The sequence below is a fragment of the Meleagris gallopavo genome, chromosome 17, assembly GCF_000146605.3.
Source record: "Meleagris gallopavo isolate NT-WF06-2002-E0010 breed Aviagen turkey brand Nicholas breeding stock chromosome 17, Turkey_5.1, whole genome shotgun sequence".
NCBI lineage: Eukaryota > Metazoa > Chordata > Aves > Galliformes > Phasianidae > Meleagris > Meleagris gallopavo.
The window spans coordinates 12,422,708-12,444,564 of NC_015027.2; the positions used below are offsets into that span (position 1 = coordinate 12,422,708).

Consider the following 21,857-nt stretch of genomic DNA (forward strand, 5'->3'; position numbering starts at 1 on the left):
AGAGCAAATTCCTGACATTGTTAAGGGCACACACATTTTTTCCTAAGGAAGTTTATAATTTCCAATGAAAATAAGCATCAACATGGATATCTCTTTAATCACCTTGGTGGCTTTTTTTTTCTTTTTCCTTACGATATTTTTGGATTTTGCTGTAAAGACTGTATTCTTTCCTGCAATAGAAGTGTTGGAAGAGTTGGAAGAGGCCCTTAAAGGTCATCTGGTCCAACCCCTCTGCAATGAACAGGGACACCTATGGCTCAATAGGTGCTCAGAGCCCCATCCAGCCTGACCTTGGGTGTCTCCAAGGACGGAGCATCCACTGCCCCTCTGAGCAACCTATGCCAGTACCTCATCACCTCAGTGCCAGACACTGAGCCACTGACCACCACTCCCTGGTTATGGTCTTAAAGCCAGTTTCTCATCCATTGAACAGTCCAGCTGTCAAATCTATATCTTTCCAATTTGGAGAGAAGGACGTTTTGGGGTACCGCATGAAAGGCTTTCTGAAATCCAGAGAGATTACATCCCTGGCTCTTCCCTTGTCCTTCCCTTGTCCACAGATGCAGTTACACCGTCATAAAAAGTGACAAAGTTGGTCACAATGAATTGGTATTCATAATGAACGTGATAACTAACAAGATCATTTTTTGATATTGCAATAGTAAATACTTGGAAATAGTGTTGGTTCTAAGTCGGCCCTATTCTGAACTGCAACACAAATAAAAACAAAATGCATTCAGTAGTCACCAGAGCCTAAAGCTTAAATGCAAAGTGGATTTAAGTTAAATATCAGTATTTAGCTATAGTGTAACTGTTTCTCTGACTTCTAACAGGTTGGTGTCTGTCAGCAGGTGCACTGACCTGCCTTCCCCTGCTGCCTGTCCTTGCCCCCTATCCCCATGGCACAAGAGCTCAATGTATTTATGCTGTTTCATCCTTCATTGGTGAAAAGGAGTAACTCTGCTACTTCGGTTGTGTGTGGCCCCAGTGCAGTGGGCTGGGCATGCTACTTAGAGAGGTTAAGCAATCCATTCATAATAAGTAAGCTAAATGATAAACTGTTTTAATGCATTGTTAAAAATTTGCTTATTTCTATATAAGTATAGTTTTAAGGGAGAACTACTGTGGCAGAACAAGTTCCTCTGTGTGGAATTTGTATGGCAAAAGCCTGGTGATTTTCTGTCCAAAAGGGTGAAAACTTCCCTCCTGAGCTGCTGTAGTGTGGCAGTACAGTGCTTATAGGGCGCAGAAGTGCTGCTCTGTGTGTAGCTCAGTCCATCCTTATTAAGGGCATTAAAAAAAAAAAAAGAATGGGACTGTCTTAATCTCTGACCTCATAACCAGCCAGCGTGGAGAGCACAGAGCAGTTTATGCTGTGTATAGAAAAGGTTATGTGCGTTGGACATGACCTTTCCTCCAGCAAAGACTTGAAGTACATCTTGTACGTAAAGACTGCAATGTAATTACTCCTCCAAGTGTTGGCTAATGGGATGTGCAGCAGTTCCCCCAACGTGGGCCAGCACTCGTACCGCCGTAGCCTTGTCGTGCTGCAGATTGATGTTGTCATTCAGAGAACAGATCCCCTGTGCTCCCCCCATGTTGTGGGAGGAGGGAGCAGGGGCTGGTGAGAGGATGAGGGTGAGAGTGAGCGGCGTGAGCCTTGCTGAGAGGTGCTGGTGACAACCGAAGAGGTGTTGAGATAGTGAATCTGTAATGCAAACATTAAATATATCTCAGGCATTAAAAAAAAAATAGCAACAGAACATGTGAGACAACATTATGATGTCTGAAGTCTGATCATGAGAAGGCCCGGGCAGTTCTGGGTATTGCAGTACTGTATGTTCCTCCTGCCTCCAGAGAGAAAGAGAGAGAGCAGCTGCTGGAGCAGCATGACCCAATCTGCAAGTGGGCCTCCTGCAAAGACTAAGAACTCTTTGCAATATGAAGACTTGTGACTGTGGGCAGAAGCAGCTAAAACAGCTACAGACATGTTCATTGTTTTCCCTGTGTATCCAGAGTTCTCTCAATGTCAGTTTCCCTTCTTCCAGGAGAGCACAAGACACGCTGTGGGCTGCAGCTGGGCAGCACTCAAGGCCATGGCACGCAGCAGCTGTGTGAGTCCTGCCTGCTGCAGAGCCCTGTGCTGCCAGCCGCTCACTGGGAGCTGCTGCATCCAAAAACTCTGCTTGTCTCATGGCTAGGAGTGCTTTCTGTTCTGGTTTGATTGTGGTTTTTGCAAAAAAAAAAAAACCTGGTGCTAATTATACCACGTTTCTTAAATGTTTGCATGTTGCAAACTACTCACGCTGTACTTCCCAATAACATACTCGATCTTATTTCAGATGGGCAACATCCACAGTCCAGCTGGTAGGCAGAGTATGTCATGGGTTGTTGGTGAGCACAAGGAGTGCCATGTGCATGCTCTGCCTCACACTGGAGCAGCCAGGCAGCAGTCCCAAGCACTGGCCCACAGTCAGCCAACCCTGATAGCAGCAGAAGGGGTTCTTGGGCAGCCCCAGCCCTAGGGCTGTGGTCAGCCCATCCGTGTGGGTAACATTAGCTTTCTGCTGCTCTTTGGTGGGTGTTGCAGGCTGTGGAGTGTCGGGGTGCTGCCATCTCCTGCCCATACCACCCCTGTAACCCACCAAGAGCTGTCCTACAGCACGAGCAGATCCAAAGCAACCAGTGCCTTTGTGTTCTCCCTGCTGTGCATATTGGTGCAGGGTATGTACATGCCATCCTTTTTTTATAGTCCTCTTCAAGCAAGTGATTAGTCTCATTGTGATGGCATGTTTTCCTAACGTGTGGGGCTTATTGCTGTATCTTTCCAAGATCAGACTTTATTACGTGATTTTAAGGGGTACTGGAAAAGCAATAGAGATTATTCTTCATAAAATTAATTATACGCAGACAGTGGTTTTAATAATGGCTTACAAATGAAAGAAGAGAACCAGGAGGTTACTGGCAGTGTGGAAGGAGCTCGAGCTCGGTGTGCTGGTGGCTATTGTAGGAAGGGAAAGTTTTAAGTGTACTCCAAGAAAGCAAAAGCATACCAAAGTCTGAGGTTACATTTATGATGATGGACAACAATTTCAAGAACTGTACTGGTAACAAGAGGATTTTGGAACAAGTAATACGTGCAGTCTTAATTTAGAGTGAGAGAGATAATAACATTTGTCAGAGTGCTTGGTCTGTTCCTCATGTACATGTTCCCATTTGGTACGTGCATTCAGAACTCAGTTATAAAATGCAATTCTTTAGCATTTTCTTCCCTTAGATCTAGAGATTAATTGTGTGGAAATAAGCTCTCCTAAAGTTTGAATGCAGACCAGCTGAGCTTTCATTGGATATTTATATAAACCTACAATATAGAGGAGGAGCAAGACAATAAATCCGTCAGATGTTCTTTCTGTGCCAGCATTGTGTAGTTTAAACCTGGTTGTGTTTTCATAGTCCTTGTCTGATTTTTATACGTACATAAATTTAACTTCATGTATTTCCCTTTAAGTCCTTTATAGTAACCTAGGGATTGCTGCTCAGAAAGATTATGGGAGGTCCTAAATATTACATGAACAAGCAACTCGGTTACCTTTCTGGCTATCTCCAAGGTTATTTAAGGTAATGAAGGCCCAGGGGAAAAAATCTGAAAGACGGTTGTTGTCAGTTGTGGTGATGCGGTGCCAGATTGAAGGTCTGATTCATGCAAATGCTCCTTATTGAAAGGATTTTCTGTGTTATGCATCTTGTTTCCTTTGTATGACAAACTGAGGAAAAAAAACACAGAAGAGCTGATAACACTGAGGAGAAGAGCGCAGACATTTGCTTGTGTTACACAAGATTATATGGCATCGCTGTTTCTCTTTGGGGCTTTTGCTTATCAACTTCCTTGCTCTTAAATGTTAGAAACTAAACACAGGAACAGGTTCGAAGCACAATTAAGTGAATTGACGTGGAATAACTGTCACTGTGGAACTGGAGTGTGGTATTTTTTCCTTGTATTTCTATTAATAGAAGCCTCCTATTTAACTGATTATTTTAATTTTAGCAGGTCTGTCCCTCAGTAAATATAATAGAAATAGTCCTTAAAGTGTATGCTAAAGAATTTGCTGGCTCAAGGCTGCAGTGCTCAGTGTTTTTAGAGGTTGGTCTGAATGCAGCTCTAGCTGGAAGTAACGCCAAGCACCCATTTGGGAATGGCACACATTAACCGTGCAGGCTGTCAGACAGCTGGAAGGGAGGGAGAAGTTTCTGCAGGGAGACCACAGAGCCTGCATAGGATAACACAGGCACTATTGGCATTCCTTTAAGGTGTGTTTGTTACAAAGGTAGAATAAAAAACATAGGTCTTATGGAAACCTGTATTGAAATTTTGTGATGCAGGACTACAACAATGACTGCTGTCTCTGGAGGCACTGACTGTGCCTGAGCACAGCCAGCAGGAATTGCAGCTCACACCCTCAGTGGTGGTTGGCTGAATGCATCCTGCCAAGGTGTGCGAAGCTCATGGGTAGTCACTAAGCATTTTGACTTCACACTGTGCCCAGGGCTTAAATAAGTTTAAATACTTGCAATTGTGTGGTTTTTTTTAATCCATCAGACGCTTAAGTTGTTGTCAGCTTTCTGTTTTGGACCCTGTGCTGGGGGATCAGGGCCTCGGGCAGGCTGCTCACATAGCCACAGCTTGGAGGCCATCCCTTCATCCTTTCATCTGGGCAGCAGCACAGGCTCACAAGCAGTTCTAAAGCTGGTCATCGTCCTTCTGTCATCATTAATTCACGCAAAGAACATGTTTGGTGCAGCAGTTCAGGTTTCATAGCACGTCTGTGACTGCTTGCTGTGAGCTGGCACCATGTGGGGCCCAGCAGGCTTTGTGGAGCAGGAACCGCTGGGAAGCCATCTCATGTGCCTCTGGTGGTTTCTGATGCTCGGAGTGTCAGGGAGATAAGAAAGAGAATGTGCAGGAATGAGTAAGTTCAAAAATCTGTTGAGATAGTAGAGTGGGTTTTCAAAAGCCTCTTGGCTTTGGGTTTTGAACAGAGTTGAGATAGATTTAAATAAAATATAGAATATCTATCTGAACATTGTGCTGCCCGGTGTCAGGAGCAGTCTGATCTGCATCTCACGTTCAGCCACTCCTCCGTGCCTCTGCCAGCTCTGTGAGAACTGAGGCTCTGTCACAGGCACAGGGCATTGGAACACAGTGCTGTAAGGCCCCGCTGAGCTCCGGAGCCACTCGTGCAGCTCTGATGTGTAATGCATCTGAGGGGCTGCTCCCGAAGGCTGTGTGTAGCTCAGTGAGCTTTGTGTGAATCCTGCTCAGCGACGTCTCGCATCTGCAGCAGGAGTGATTTCTGCAGCTTGGCATTTGAGGAATTGTGTGAGACGCGCTGAAGCCAGGAATGGCACTGGCTGGAGCGCGCGTTCCTGACTGGAGGACATCACAGTGCTCTGATGCTGTTTGCTTGAAATAAAATTTGTATTTGTTACTAAAGTAAGTGTTTTACTCAGAGTCTGCCATAAGCTTACTGGGAATGTAGGAAGTCCCCAGGCCTTGATCATTGTTACTTTTGGTCCTGAAAGCTGAGCTTAAAGCCTTGACACCGAGGGAGCACAGCATCCCATAACTGTGCGTTGTCCTGCAGCCCAGGGGCAGGAAGGCTGGGGGGCACAGGAAGGCACGGAGCATGAGGACATCAGTGTGCTGAGGGGCTGGTGATCGTCCTGCACTGGTCAACTACTTAATGCTGGTCATGGTCATTGCAATTATTTTTGGGTCATATTTTCAGGAAATTAAAGTGGACTTAATACTCTTTATTTATTTTCCCTTTTGATTTTCTAAACGTAATGATTAATTTTGGTGTTAGCTGATCTCTGTGGGAAAAGTCACTGGGATGCAAAAACTTCCCTGCAAAAACAAACTTCTTTTGTTTTTTAAACTCTTGATGTTGTCTCTCTCTTATTCTGACAGCATTTGTGGTTAGCTGTGAATTTTGTGTAGGACTGCATGTGATTTGTTCACACCAGACCACTTGAAAGGGTCCTGTGTCTTTTCCCTCTGTTCTATGGAAGGCAGGCAGGACTGTTGCAGTCCAGTACTGCAGGAAGCTTGCAGAATCGGGAGGATTTCTGTGTAATATCCTAAAGACAGGAGCAGAAAATGACGACTTAAACAGCTTTGCTCTCTCCTTTAGAGAGGCTGACGTGCTGCACACAGATTTCTCTGCTGGGATTATCCCCGCTTGATCTTAGACCAGATTTCTCATCCTTTTTTTTATTTATTAGAGTCTTCTTTATATTTGTCCTATGTCAAGGAAGTAAAGGATTTTGATTAAATAGCTGATCGTTCTTTGTTTGTGTCATGGATGCTCACAATCCGTTCTCATTTCTGTTTTTCCTTTTACGTGGGGCAAGATGGACAGAAACACCTGTAGCCATTCTGTTCCTCACCTGCCGCTTGCCGTGTAAATTAACGAGCAATTTACTTCTACAACATTGATGACAGAGCTCAACGACCTGAAATTTCTTTCCCTTGTGAAAATGAAAATCTAATAAAACCTTTCATTTCACAGTGTTAATTGGTTGCTACAAAGTAGTTCTAAGGACAGAATGATAGCGCCCATCTGTAATATAAGTAACCTTTTCTCTGGATTTTCTTAGCTGACCATTTTCTGTTTCTGTGGCAGTGTTGGAGGCTCAAGTTAAGGGCAATATCTTGTTCTACATGACGCGTGGAATCATTCAGAGATTTAGTGAGATTAATACAGCTTCCTGTCCTAGACCATCGGTGCCTTTGTTTAAACATAACTGGCAGTAGTTGAGCACGTGGTTGTCTTAAACACTCCAGTGGAATTGCTGCTGTTGGCTGTGAATCTTTCTGGTGAGGGTAGTTAATGCAGGCTGCATCATGGCCGGCCCAGTGCCAAGGCCAGCAGCAACTCACACGCTGTGTGCAGCTCTGTGCTGGGCTGAAGAGTCACTGCCTAATTGCCTCTTCAGCTTTGGCAAATTTTAGGTGATTAAAATGATACATAAAAAACGTGAAACGTGTTTTATTTTTTTGTGACTTTGTGGCAAGGGTTAACAGTGATGGGAGGTTGTTTTATAAATAGAATGAAGTCAAAAGTTTTAAATACCATCCACTTCAATTTAAGTGCATTAGTCAGTGGCAAAACCACAGTTCATCTTAAACCATTGTCAGCTTCTTGTAATATTCATGTGCTCTTATTTTCTCTCCAGTAGGGTCTCACAAGGTGTTGATCAGGCACCTTTCCTGTTCCTTTCCTAGTTGGTGAATGCTGAATGTTACTGAACGCTCTTCATCTCTTGAGCTCCAGATAATCCCTTTTGTTTGTAGAGATCTAACTAACTGAAACAAATCTTTGAGATGGGTGCCAGCCCTACTAAATAGTTGTTTAGCAACGGGTGCTGCTGTTGTACCTGGTCATCAGTCAGGTGATGAACCTGTAGTCGGTGGCCACAAGTGACAAGAGTGTATTTTAGCTTCTTAAGGCTATGAAATCACTAACACCTATAAGTTCTCTAACGTTAATAAATTCCTTCCTCTTTTGTCTCCCCCATCTCCAGTGAGCATTTGTCGTGTGCCTTCACATTCTTTCTTCATGGGGAAAGCAATGTGTGCACCAGTGTGGAGATTGCTCAGCACCAGCCAATCTACCTGATCAATGAGGAGCATATCCATATGGCCCAGTCCTCTCCATCGCCGTTCCAAGGTAAGGGAGGTGGGAATGTGCTCCATTTAAATCTCACTCCTGCGTGGGAGGAAGGAACCTCCTCCTGGTGATGTTATCTTCAGAGATGAATTAAAATAAGTAACTCTTCCAACAGCTCCGTTTCTATTCAGGAAAGTAGGAACATAAAGGAAAATGTTGATAGGACCTCAAAACTATAGCTAGACATAAACGTTGTGCAAGTTTTCTAGAGCTTTCTGTTTATGAGCGTTATCTCTGAAAGTACGCATGTGTAGCAATTTATTTTTTTAAAGGTGAACTACATGTTATTTTAAAAAATGAATGTACTTCTTCTTGAGTGGTGTCTGCATCAGTGACTTCAAACCTGTAACTCAGATAGTAAAGCTATACAAATATTAAGTAGGGTTGAAAATGCACCAGAAAGAATGAAATGTTGAAGCATCTGTGGCTATGTATTTGCCCATGTAAGCAATTCGAATTGTAGAATCATGGAATCAGGGTTTTACAGAATTAAGTGAAAGCTGCTAAAATGATGCAATTGCAGTGCAATGCTCTACCTCTAAAATTTAGAGTATTTCAGTCATTGAGTCATTATAGACTGAAATTATGATTTCAAAGTAATTAAAGCAAGAGATCTTTATAAAATTAAGCACTGAAATGAAGCAACACCCAGAGACTAGAAAATGAGTGTTTGAAGAAACTTGGTTGAAAAATATTTCACTACAAGATACGAAGTTTTGACAGAACATAGACTCTTAGACCACTTAAGATTTCATTCCAGCAAACTAAGTTCCTTGCTGTCTTAAATCAAATGTAACTAAAAGCAAAATGAAGTTCAAATGGAAGTACTTCTGTTGAGCAACTCGTTATCCTTATTTGTCACAACTGTAGTCTTCTTCGAGTTCTCTATCCTTTTTAACACTGAGAAAGCCTTAGTACCACGTGTTACTGGTAAAAGTATTGTTAAATGTCTGTCTTCCATGTATGGTCATCCCTTTACCAGTGAGTGTTGTTCCAGAACACTTAGATAAATTTGTTATAGATATTATTAATCTAAACTGCGACAAGGTCTGTTTTTAGCTCAGTAAGGATAGCCTTACAAGAAGCTAGTGCAGTGTATTGAAGCCTTAAATTCCCACCCTTGTCTGATTTTCTAGTGGTTTTTCCTTGAAGACAGATCCTTAAATCAGCATGCAAATGGAATAGTGAGCCAAGTTAGGCAGAGAATGGCTGACAGGTAATTGAAATGTATGTATGCAAGCACTGTTATTCTTATTTTGCAGTTTTGGTCAGTCCTTATGGTTTGAATGGTACACTCACGGGTCAGTCATATAAGATGTCAGACCCAGCAACTCGTAAGCTGATGGAGGAATGGCAGTATTTTTACCCTATGGTGCTGAAGAAAAAAGAAGGGATGAAAGAGGAAGAAGAGCTGGGATATGACAACGATTTCCCTGTGGCAGTTGAAGTCATTGTTGGTAAGTTTCAGTATTCTGCCTGAAGCATTATTTTCTTCCTCATGCTTTAAAAAAAAATCTAATTAATCAGAAACAGCTATTATAATTTTCCTATCTTCTCTTGTAGCTCTCTTGACGCTGGAACATCTGACTAGTTATCTTGCCTCAAGCTTCTTTACTCCCTCTATCCCATATGCTATTATTCACATTATCAAGCTCCTGTTTCATCCCTTACTGGTTATATAGGGTTGAATGTTTATTAGTATGTAAAATTCCTTAGCTCTTTGTATTTCAGACAAGTTTTGCCTAATTGACATTGAAAACGAGTGGAAGCGGCTAGGGCTGCTGAATATTATATGTTATGGTTAAGACTTTTGTTTTTCCGTTTCGTTATAGGTGGTGTAAGGATGGTGTATCCTTCAGCCTTTGTTCTCATCTCCCAGAGTGACATCCCCATGTCACAGAACGCTGCCAGTGCTGGAGGCCATATCAATGTGGGGCAGCAGGGGCTTGGAAGCGTGAAAGATCCTTCTAGTACCTGTGGAATGCCTCTCACTCCACCCACTTCTCCAGAGCAGGCTGTTATGGGTAAGCAGTGACCCTAAAAGCCTAGAGTTGCTATTTCATCTTTGCGTGTGCAAAGATAAATGTGTGAACAGTAGCAGATTAAAGACAGGAAATAGACTGAGACTTAAGAGAAAGCTTTTTCCGTAGGTCTGTGATACATGACAACTGATCTTCTAAACCCTTCTGAAGAGGACACACTTTTAAATGAAACTTTGTGAATTCTGTCCAGCTTTACTTTCTGTGCAGTATTGCAAATACATGGCAGACTAGATTATGCCACTATTATAGGTGGATTTTGTGTATGGTTCTGAAGTGGTGTTTTTTTTGCATTGGGATGAGAGTGTTGATTTACTCTTGTACAAGGGTATAGTGAACATACAGCAGTACGTAGTTGTTTTTGTACAAAGCTAGAAATACTGCATTTAACTAATTAGTCATGTTTGTATAATAATAATATGCAAATATGAGCTACTCTTTTTACCTGCCACCATTGGGTTTTAGTTAGGGGCCATTCAAAAGAAGTGGATATGTCTCCAGACTTGGTGATGAGGAGCTGGCCTCTCAAACGAGGGCTGACATGAGCTTCCTTGCTCTGCGCCCAGCACACAGGGTGCTGCGCAGTGCCTGCTGCTCCACTACCTCTTCTATCTGCATAGAATGTGCCCTGCTGTGTGACTGGATCCATGGAGGTTCTTATCTCAGAAGTCATCTTCATGCTTGATAGATGGGAAACAAGATCATAGAATCACAGAATGGCCTGGGTTCAAAAGGCCCACAATGCTCACCCAGTTCCAACCCCTGCTGTGTGCAGGTCACCAACCAGCAGCCCAGGCTGCCCAGAGCCACATCCAGCCTGGCCTTGAATGCCTGCAGGGATGGGGCATCCACAGCCTCCTTGGGCAACCTGTTCCAGTGCCTCACCACCCTCTGTGTGAAAAACTTCCTCCTAATATCCAACCTAAACCTCCCCTGTCTCAGTTTGAAACCATTCCCCTTGTCCTATCACCATCCACCCTCACAGACAGCCGTTCCCCCTCCTGTTTATATGCTCCCTTCAAATATTGGAAGGCCATGATGAGATCCTCAGTATCTCACCTCTTCAGCAACAAATGGGTGTATTGGGTTGCTCCTCAGAAATTAAATGTATATATACTGCCTGTTGTCATCTAGAATATGAATGAGACCTTAGCACTGTTGGAGGGGTTTTACTGTAACTAATTGTGAATCGCAGTTTCAGATGAGGATGGTGGAACAGAGGAGTCTTAGCCATAGAGGAGAGAAATGCATTTTTGCGTGCGGGCGTCTAAGATGGTAAAGGGAGGAAAAAAGTGAATTATCAGATACAGCAAAAAGAACTCAGTGAATATTGTTCAAAAAAGCACTTTGAAGGCATGTGAAAAATTGCCATTGTATTTTTAAAATTTTCAGATCCCTTTTAAACTTGTATAATATCACAAGGGAATTCTGTTTTACAGTGTTCATAACTATTAAAGTCTAAAAAAAATGTTAATATTGTTCAATCTGGCAGCCACAATTTCTGTTTGATCTCTGCTGTTGTTTAAGAGAGCAGTATGAAACTGGTGCTTCCCCAGAGAATAATGAAAGGATTCCATTATTTTGTATCATTTACCATTTTAAAAGATCTTGACAAACTGGAGAAATGAATCAGAAAAACATGTCATGCTGTGCAGAACTGGTAAATGGGTACATAAACTGGGTTAATCTGAAGCATGTGAATAATCCTTCAGTTCTGCTCCATGCTGGTAAAAATCATGGGTGTAGTTCCACATCCAGTTCTGAGCACTGTTATTAAGCAAAGATGTGGACAAATTGAATGGAGTCCAGAAAAGTGCAGTGTAAATGATGATAGATTTTTGCAAACAGGGCCCACAGGGAAAGATGGAAAGAATTGAGGCGTTTTAGTCTAGAGAAGAGAAATCTGAAGGAGAGACAGTCTAACAGTCTTCAGAGACATAAAAGAAGAAAAGTAATAATCTTTCCTCTGCAACCAGTATGTAATGAATCTAAACTAGAGCGAAGCAAATCTAGGTTAAACATTGGGAAAAAACTTTCTCTGAGTGAAGATAATGAAGTGTTAGAATAATTGGCTGGTGGGAAGCTACCATTGGCAGAGAGGTGGGTGGCTTGGTTTTTCTTTTTTTTCCTTTCCTTCTCTCTCTCTTTCTCTCTCCTTCTTTCCTCCCTTCCTCCCTTCCTTCCTCCTTTACCTCACTCCTTTCCTTCCTTCCTCCCTCCGCCCCTCCCTCCCTCTCTCTCTCTGTCTCTCTCTCTCTCTCGGAGTGGGCTAGTCAAATATTTTGTCTGAAATAAGATTGCAGTTAATCAGGGACAAAGGAGGGGATGGGCTTCATGATCTCTTCAGATCTCTTCCAGCCACACTTTCTGTGGTTGTCTCTAATGTATGTAAAGAAACAATTTTCCACTGGAACTATAGAATGGGATTTTTTCAGGTGTAGAATTTGGGAAGAAAATAGTTAATGCACTGAAAGGCAATGTCAAAGCTCTGGTTGGCCCTTGGTTATCCTGCCTTACCTCCAATTCTTCATTCTCCATCACTTCTTTCACGTTGGCGGTTATGTCCATCCTGCTATTAGCTTATGGAATGTGTACGTGTGTGCATTATGTTTGTTTACTTACACACATCTTCCTCTGAAAAGGAGCACATGTGATAATTCCTGAAGTTTTGATCTGATTTTTATGGTTTTTATTACCAAGAATTGAATTCACAAGCAGTTTTGAACATTTGAAAGCCAGTTACAGTTACAGATCGTTAGTCACTGACCTCAGTATGTGTAGGAATATACTTTTGATTGCCTCTTTTTTGTTGAAATTCTATGTGAAAAGAGAAGGAAAGTTCTAGGTGGAGAAAGTAACTGTAAGTGTGAAGAATGGAAGAAGATACGGGGTTAGGCAGCTTGTGTGCAATTGTAGAAGCTTGGTTTTGAACGTCACTTAATAGAAGTCAGCAGAACTGCCTTGTTGGATGTAGAATGTATGGCAGTGAATACTTCCAGTGTTTCATTCTTAAGGCTTTCTAAACTGTGTCAGGCAGAAGGACAGAGTGTTCAGTACACTGATTTGACCTTGTTAAGATGCAGCATATCCTTACTTTTCCATCCAGAGCGCAGCAGTGCTCAGCGACTGAGCCAAATGAGCCTAAAGCTCCCTCTGCTGTTCCAGGTTCTGCTTTTAAAGATGACTTGGATTTCAGTTAATCTGAACAAAACCCTACTGCGTAGTAGAAAAAGAAACATCTTCTTATACAACAGCTGATGAGGTTTCTGTCTCACAGACAGAAAGAAGTGCAGAGTGTAAATAGGAATTTCAGATTAATGTGTTGAGTAATATTTTCATTTCTATGAAATATGATGCTAATCACACAGAATCGCAGGATGGCCAGGATTGGAAGGGACCTCAAGGATCATGAATCTCCAACCCCTGCCACACACAGGGCCACCAACTTCCACATTTGATACCAGCCCAGGCTGCCCAGGGCCCCATCCAGCCTGGCCTTGAACACCTCCAGGGATGGACGGGGCATCCACAGCCTCTCTGGGCAGCTGTTCCAGCACCTCACCACTCTCTCTGTAAAGAACTTCCCCCTGACATCCAACCTCAATCTTCCCTCCCTCAACTTCCAATCATTTCCCCTTGTCCTGCTGTTATCTACCCTTTCCAAGACCTGACTTCCCTCTTGTCTGTAGGCTCCCTTTAGGTACTGCAGGCTGCACTAAGGTCACCCCACAGCCTTCTCTTCTCCAGGCTGAACAAGCCCAGCTCCCTCAGCCTGTCTTTGTAGTGGAGGTGCTGGAGCCCCTGATCATCTTTGTGGCTCCTCTGGACCCTCTCCAACAGCTCTTTGTCCTTCTTGTACTGGGGGCTTGTACTGCAGACCTGGACGCAGTGCTGCAGATGGGGACTTACAAGAGCAAAGTAGAGGGGGACGATCAGCTCCCTGCCCCTGCTGGCCACCCCTCTGCTGATGGAGCCCAGGATCCCATTTGCTTTCTGGGCTGCAAGAGCACACTGCTGGCTCATGTTCAGTTTTTCATTTATCAAGACCCCCAGGTCCTTCCCTGCCAGGCTGCTCTCAAGGACTTTCCTTCCAGTCTGTATGGATGCCTAGGATTCCTTGTTCCCAAGTGCAAAACCTTGCACTTTGCTGTCTTGAACCTCATTAGATTCACCCAGGCCCACGTTTCAAGTCTGTTGAAGTCCCTCTGGATGGCATCCCTTCCTTCCACCATGTCAACTGCACCACTCAGCTTGGTGTCATCAGCAAACTTGCTGAGGGTGCACTCGATTTTGTCGTACACGGTACAGCTAAGAACCTCACATGTTATGTTAATTGTATGTATGAACAATCAGCTGTTAAACTGGTCTGTAATAGTGTACATTTAAACTGTAAGACTTCACTGAAGCAAGTTTTGATTTTGGTAATTCAGTTCAGGTGTAACGTAAAGAAGTCATATTCTTTCATTATCATTGAGGTTTTGAGTATAAAAAATGATTCGTGCTTTCAAATAACAGCTGCTTAATTTGTCTTGTAGGAGAAAGTGGATGCTCTCAGAGCAGTATCAGCCATTCAGCTGTACAGGAGGGAACAGTTAGTGTACACAGTCCAAAGAAATCAAGCAAGATAACTCCAAAATTTCACAATCGTATGGTTCACCGTGTCTGGAAGGAATGCATTCTCAACAGGTCACAGTCCAAGTAAGGCAGCAGTTGTTATTAATACCATACAATACATAGTTAAAATAATAATTTTGCCTTAGGTATTATTCCTGATAGAATTATTTTTGCCACTATTCAAAGCTAATATTGCAATGCAGCATTATCAAAAAAAATTTGTTACTGTGTTCAGCAGAAAACTGTTTAACACTATTCAGGTTGCGTTTGCAGTCATGTATCTTAACTGTGTCAGACTCTGAGGTTAAAAATCTATACAAGGTGCCTCTAGCGAGGTGTTTTCAGATTCAGAGACTGCAGTTTCTAGTTCCACTTGTAGTTACTAGACTGAAAGTTGGGTGACTGAAGAACCAAGAGGGTGTATTTGATATTTAGAATTCCAAGAGTAATATTTAAGAAACTGGACTAAAATTCCTAGTGTTAAGGATATGGGTTGTTTTTAGCATTGCAGGTCTTTATTACTTAAATTTTTACTTTATTACTTAAAATACATTCATGGCACGAGATGCCTTGAAATCCTTATTTTTTTATTGTTTCCATGCAGTTTCATATCTGAATATGTCAGATGAATTTTCAGATTCAATCTAAATGGCTTGAATCTTATTTTCTGTTCTCAAATGCCAGACAAACATCTATCTGATGTGGAGCTGGTACCATCCTCCCATAAAAGTTTTTAGACATATTAGAAGGAAATACTGTTAAAAAAAGAATTATATTTCAAAGGGGAAGTAGTAGAAAGAAATTTTATTTGAGACTAACAGATGTGAATTTACACATGCTTGTTTATTTAAGGTTTTGTTTTACACAGAGTAATAATTACTAAAGCAATTGTTCATTCCTTAGGAGGAGTCAGATTACAACTGCAAATCTGGAAGAGGAAGTTCCTAACAATACTGTTTCTTGGGATTTTGTGGATCCAGTCCAAAGAGTCAGTTGTTCTTGTTCCAGGTGAGCTTCAAAGACAGGAAGCGTTTCTCATGCTGAAAGAGCACTGTTCAGTTAGATAGAGGTACCCTTTAAGAAGTGAGTTATGTTTTAGCTGAGAAAAGAGGAAACTCTAAAACTGCACATCAATCACATTCAGGTGATTAAAAGCATCTCTTATCATTGTCTACTTGTCGCAGGCAACTTAAGTGGAAAAATGATCCCAGCTTAGAGATCGAGGTCTAGAATCACTCAAACATTTCTCATTTGTAATCAACCCATCCTTCAGGCTTTTCAGAGATGTGAGCTTCAAAGCTCCAAAATTTGGAGTGCTAAAATTATAATGAAGAGGAGCAGAAACTCAGATGGCAACTTATGCAGAGTTGGCTCAGAATTAGTAAACATTTGTTACAGATCAGTGAATGAGTTTGTGTCTTGCCTGAGTTTCAGTGCATCCTGATTTGAGGAACTCCTTTGGAGAAAGATGAAAAATTTCCCAAAGAATCACTTTCTCTCTGTATACCCCCAGTCAGTCTGCCATGACTCACCAGACACCAAAAAGGCACCAAGACAATGGAGCAGCTTTGCAGCACGGTCACTGCTGTGAATGGATGAAAAAGAAATCACAGCACAGTAAAGGAGCACTTCAGAAGTTTATTCAATTATCTGTCATTTTTGAATACTGGAAGTTCTTATGCTACTCACACAGGAGAGGCAAACAGCAGCACCACTTCTACTAAATGCTTCATAGAATTGTCAGAGGTGATGTTCTGTGCCCGAGATGGCCAGAAAACCAGCTTCTGGTAGAACATTCCTGTGAAACAGTTTCTACTGAAATTCCTAAATCCTGAGGTCACCATCTATTTATTAGACTTGTAAAAATGTTTATATGACCTAATGAAGTTATTTTTAAGTATTCAGAGATGTAAATGACATTCATGTGCTCAAATAGAAACACTGCCATGCTAACCCAGCCCCTGTGGTATCATGCTTGGGTTTATTTCTTGTTTTTTTTTTGCTTTTTTTTTGTTTGCTTTTTTGTTTTGTTTTAATACTACAAGAGGGGGTTTTGCCAGAATTTATAGTCAAGAGCTGATGATATGGCTGAAATGATTCTCCACTCTTTTGGCTGATGGAGACATAGCTGATTTTCTTTTTTCCTTTTCTTTCAAAAGTGAGGCAAGCTTGAGAATAATGCTATAGTTAATGATAACAGTTGTCTAACCAAATTCTGAAATATTTGACCTGTCACAGTAGTCTGTGCAGGGCTTTCTGTGCAGATTTGGCCACACAGAATATTTGGGAATATAGCACTCCATAGATCACTGGGAGGTTGTTGTTCAGAAAATGAGAAAGCCTGATTGCGTCCCTGTGCCTTGTGCTTGACTTCTTACAAACTAGTTTCTTATTCGTGTGTTTGGAAGAAGAGACGAAGGAATACAAAGAGTTTGTGTGTCACACGGGAGGCAGAGTTGAGTCTGTGCAGCCTGTGCTGTCTGAAGTGAAAATGTTGGTCCTCTGCAGCCTTACTCTTACTCTGATTATTTGTTGGCTGTTGTATACTCAGGAATGTGGAACAAATGAATGTTTTGTCAGGATGCCAAGTGTTCTGTATAGAAAACTGAAGTCAAGCCTTGCCTGGAAATCTTAGGGAACCAATAGTGGAAAAAGGAGATCTGAATCTGTAGAGAGGTTGAGCTGCATTTGCAATTTCAAGCAGTTTCAAACAACAATAAATGTGTGCCATGCGACTTCTGTGTAGGTGAAGAAGCTGGACAGATACTGTCATATCAGTATAATTGCCTTAGTCATCACTGTGCCCGTTGTGAGCACGGCATAAATGTGAGTAAAAATGTGAAGATCTCATATATGGGGTTCTTTGATACTCAGCATCAAATTCAGTCTTCTATAGACCCAAGCTTCTGTCTTGGAAAACAGACTGTCTGGTGTCAGTCAAGTTCTGTAGTCATGTTGGTGTGGTGAATGATGGAGAACGAGTGCACTGAGATGTTGTAAGCCCATGCAGGCACACCTGCAGTTACTAGGGCATTAGGTCCACGTGGATGCTGTGCTAAGGATGATTTGTGGTGGCAAAGAACTTGTAATACTTCCTGATAACACCAATAAAACAAATACAAATAAAGCCAGGACAACACCACGCAGTGTGAGATGGTTACAGGAACAAGATGCAGTACAAGTAGTTGTATTTGTACCTGTGACAGCTGCTCTGCAAAACTTGGATGTTTTCCTAACTAAGTCAGAGAAGCAGAATTAGTTTTCCTCCGTCCAGTAGTCCATTTTATTTCAGATAAGATAGTTTATCTCAACATTGTAATAAGTTTTCATGTTAGTGGATTTCTGGTTTTGAAAGCTTTCAAATATTTATTCATACATCAAATCTTAGTTGCTTGTTTTTGGACTAGTTATGCCACTTTTTTTCTCTTTTTTCTTTTTAACCTTGTCTGGAGGAAACTGACACGAAAGCATTTTGCTGTATTTTGCCTCAGTGAACATAACCAAACCAATTCAGATCTGTATTTTGGGAGCATACAAGAGTAGTGGTTCAGTTCCCCAGCAGTCATTTCACTTGAAAGGCTGTACTTCTTCAGGGTAATGAAAACAACAGTAGGCTGATTTATTTTATTTTGTTACATTAACTTCCATATAAGCAGTGTTAAGCTTTATATAAATATTAGATCTCGTTTGCTTTGAATTCTGTTTTTTGGGGACTCCCATTCTCCATTTTGTAGGTCAGACATACTGCAGCCATGTTGGGCACTGCCTAGTGCAGAGCATGTGGCATTTCCAGAATCTCTTAAAAGACCAACAATAGACATAAGATTTCTTTGGGATTCTTTCCATTAGAGCAGATAATAGGATGAACCATGCAGTGACTTGCTTTTGCCTCTGTTTTCAGGCACAAGGTTTTCAAACAGCGTTGTGCTGCTGGTTCCGGCCGCCCCCCAATGATAAATCAACCAGGATTCAGTGTGGGAACATCATCATCTTCATCGTTGCCACCTCCTGCCTCTTCAAAGCACAAAGCAACAGAAAGACAGGACAAGGGAGAGAAACTGCAAAAAAGGCCCATGATGCCCTTTCACCATCGGCCCTCTGTGACTGAAGAGCTGTGCGTGGAGCAGGACACATCAGGGCAGAAACTGGGATTAGCAGGAATGGAACCCTCTTTAGAAGTCCCAAATTCCAGAAAATACGAGAAGCCGCTATCTATACCTGCTAGAAATCCAAGCAAGCAAATTAATATGAATCCTATGGATTCACCCCATTCCCCTTCTTCCCCTCTGCCTCCCACACTTAGCCCCCAGCCGAGAGGTCAGGAAGCAGAGAATCTGGACCCGCCTTCTGTACCTGTAAACCCAGCACTCTATGGCAGTGGGCTGGAGCTTCAGCCGTTGCCCAGCTTAGATGAGAGGACAGTTCTTGTTGGACAGAGGTTACCTCTGATGGCAGAGGTTAGTGAAACAGCATTATATTGTGGGATAATTCAGAACAATGAGTCACTAGATATGTGGAGGACCTATAGTGTCCCATCAAGTGATGATCCAGAATTCAGGCCACCAGGTCTTCCATGTGAGAGAGATGATGTCAAGATGGAAGTGAACTCAGAAAGTACTGCAGTGAAAAGGTAGCTGTTATTTTTGTCTGCTGTAAAAGATACGCATGTTTTGTTTTGTGATGGATTTGTTTACTTGCTTATTTTTGCTTTCAGGCTCTTAGCACAACCTAATAAACGGTTTAAGATTTTGGAAGAACAGAAACCAGTGCAGACACTGAGCTACCTTGACCCCTTGCCTCTAATACAACAACCAGGAGAAGGTTTAGGAGATGCTAGTGATCCTTACACTTTTGAAGATGGTGATATAAAGTACAGCTTCACTGGCAATAAAAAATGCAAACTTGTGGCTGAAAAAGATCTGCTGAAAAAGAACAAGGTAACATGGAAATCCAAAGTCTTTATAATTAATGTTCTTATTGGGATGATGATAACATAGCACAGTGTTTGTCGTGCAGCTCTCAGGAGGACAGAGCCATTGCACAGCTCAAACTTAAAGGAGTTATGCATTTCTTTCCTGTACAGGTGCACAGGAAAGAAAGTTCATTTAAGTACGGTATTTTTGAACCTCTATTTGCTGCCATCCCTCTGAACCTTTTTCTGTATGAAAACTGCTGCTGCAGGGAACGCATCCTCTTTGTATAATATATTCAACTTGACCAACGGTGTGTTCCAGATTTAAGGCAAGAAGTAAAATACTTCAAGCCTTATATTCACTTGTAGAGACAAAAAGATTTGCTGGGCATTTTTCTTTCTTTCTTCAGCTTGACATATAACCTCACTGCAAAGCTTAGATCTCTTCAGCCCAAATCCATCCTTCTTCCCTTGTCCAAAATTAGTTTAGCTTTTTATTTTGTGATGGGGATGTAGTAGCAGTTTGAACGTTTCCTGACAGGTCATCTTCCAAAACAACTTGATCACTATTCACTGGCCATCACTTGCCCCATAAACATGGTATTTCTTACATATCTTATCCATTATGGAGCTGTTTCATTCTCAGACTATGCACTCATTTGTACTTGTAGGTAGTGACCATGCTTAACATTCTAGAAGATCTATTTTCTAGAGAAATTGAGGTAGCTAAATACCTGCCTGTTGAAGTTAACTGATGTGTATGGAGTCCTTTGTACATCATAATCATTACTACGTCATGTTTTTCCTGATATGCAGATAAACAGCAGACCAGTGTGTTCTCTTCCCTTCTTAAAACGTTCTGTGCTTCATAAAATATTGAATTGAGAGCTCTGAGTTTAGCTTGACATAGGAAAACCAATAGTACAACATTTGTTCTTACATAGCTTAAATTAACATCCATTAAAAAAATCTCTGCATTTTCGTATAGTCAGAAGATGGAATTGGAACCAAGGAAATCCCCACAACAGGTCATTCTACACCAGTTCCTGATGGAAAAGATGCCATGTCTATTTTCAGTTCTGCTCCTAAGGCTGGTGAGTAAAAGCACTCTGTAAAACAAAAATACTCAAAGGCACACCATTAAATTTCAAAGGAGAAGATCATACACTGAATGCTTTACTATAGCATGAGAGTTACGAACGGCTTCTGATACGGAGCTTGATTCCAGTTATCCTTTTTATAACAATATAATAATTTTTAGAATAATAATGCTCAACCATAACTACATTTGTAGCTATTCCCAATTGACTCTTTGTCACTGCTTAAAACTTGCTGCGAGGCTATTTGTGGGCTACGTCGTAGAAAAGGGTCATCAGTGATTCTTGGTTCTTTATTTAGAGTGAGATTTAAAATTTGCTCCTGTTTTTCACTGATTATTTCCTCTCTTCCTGATAGATACCCGGCAGGACAATGCTGCAGGCCGCGTAGGCTCTGGTAGCCTCACACAGGTGACAGATCTCGCACCATCACTCCATGATCTAGATAACATCTTTGATAACTCAGATGAAGATGAGCTTGGTGTAAGTCTTTGTTTGACTGAGTGTTCCGCAGACTTAAATCCTGACAAAAGGAAAAATAAAACAGCAGAAGGGTGCTGCAGTCCTAGCGTGGAGCAATTGCCCCTGAAAGATAGGACAAACTGTTTCCAGGCAGGCAAGCTTGTTTTGTTGTGTTTTTTTTTAACCAGGAAGAATTGAAAGCAAGCGGAGGAATCCTTTAAGGAGATTCTATAAGGAAGATAAATGGTTGTGTACAGTTTGGGAATATTAGAAGATCTCTTAGGTAACATCAAAGCTTGTCTCATCTGATGGTTTTTCAGTCACTTGGGGAACCAGTATACTCTGAGGAAAATGCAGCTAACTTGCTGTCATAGTCATGCAGGGACAAGCTGTAAGATTGCTTCCTGAGGTAAAGCAGTGTAGTTGCCTCTTAACTGTATTAAGTCTAATCTAGTGTCTTCAGTTTTTGTCAGTATTTTGTGTTTCTTAGAGCTGTGGAAAAGATCCTAGTTTCATTATCCGATGATTTGTTCTTTTACCTTGTTTGAGAATGTGCCCAAATCAAAATAAATTCAACTTTGTGTAAGTAACTCTTGGAAGCATGTTCCTTTCTATGCCTGTAAGCAGCTTATGCTTTGCAAAGAGGAAGGAAATTAGCAAATACAAAAGGAAATCAGGAAATACAGAGGGAAAAGCAGATTTACATCAATTACCAGAAAAAAGTAATCAGGATTCTTTGTAAGCTTAATCTAATATGGGCATGATGTTACGAAGCGGGATCCTAAATGGACTGATGGTAGATAACATGGCTTAAGCCTCTAACGTCTGGTTTTGGCACTACTTTCCAAGTACACCAGTTTATTTACACTTCTTCCTGTTCTGCGGTTTCACAGAAACTGCACTTAAGGTGTTTTTTGTTAAATCTCATTCAGAGAGTTTTTGGTTCTTAACAGCTTTTGATTTCTACTATTTCGTATGGTTTTCAGTATGGTATGTAATTATT

At 41.6% G+C, this 21,857-nt stretch overlaps 1 protein-coding gene across 2 annotated transcripts in view; it reads left to right on the forward strand.

The window, feature by feature from the left end:
• Positions 1-21,857, forward strand: part of MED13L (mediator complex subunit 13L) — a 93,067-nt gene that overhangs the window by 34,767 nt on the left and 36,443 nt on the right. For both annotated transcript variants that reach the window (XR_795516.2, XM_010720563.2), the window contains exons 3-11: positions 7,585-7,730; positions 8,993-9,187; positions 9,563-9,754; positions 14,305-14,467; positions 15,287-15,391; positions 18,285-19,013; positions 19,098-19,320; positions 20,284-20,389; positions 20,751-20,875. Coding sequence is in view for 1 of the 2 variants with exons in the window: in XM_010720563.2 (XP_010718865.1) it covers positions 7,585-7,730; positions 8,993-9,187; positions 9,563-9,754; positions 14,305-14,467; positions 15,287-15,391; positions 18,285-19,013; positions 19,098-19,320; positions 20,284-20,389; positions 20,751-20,875 (1,984 nt within the window). In the remaining variant the exon portion in view is untranslated. The remainder of the gene's footprint in view (positions 1-7,584; positions 7,731-8,992; positions 9,188-9,562; positions 9,755-14,304; positions 14,468-15,286; positions 15,392-18,284; positions 19,014-19,097; positions 19,321-20,283; positions 20,390-20,750; positions 20,876-21,857) is intronic.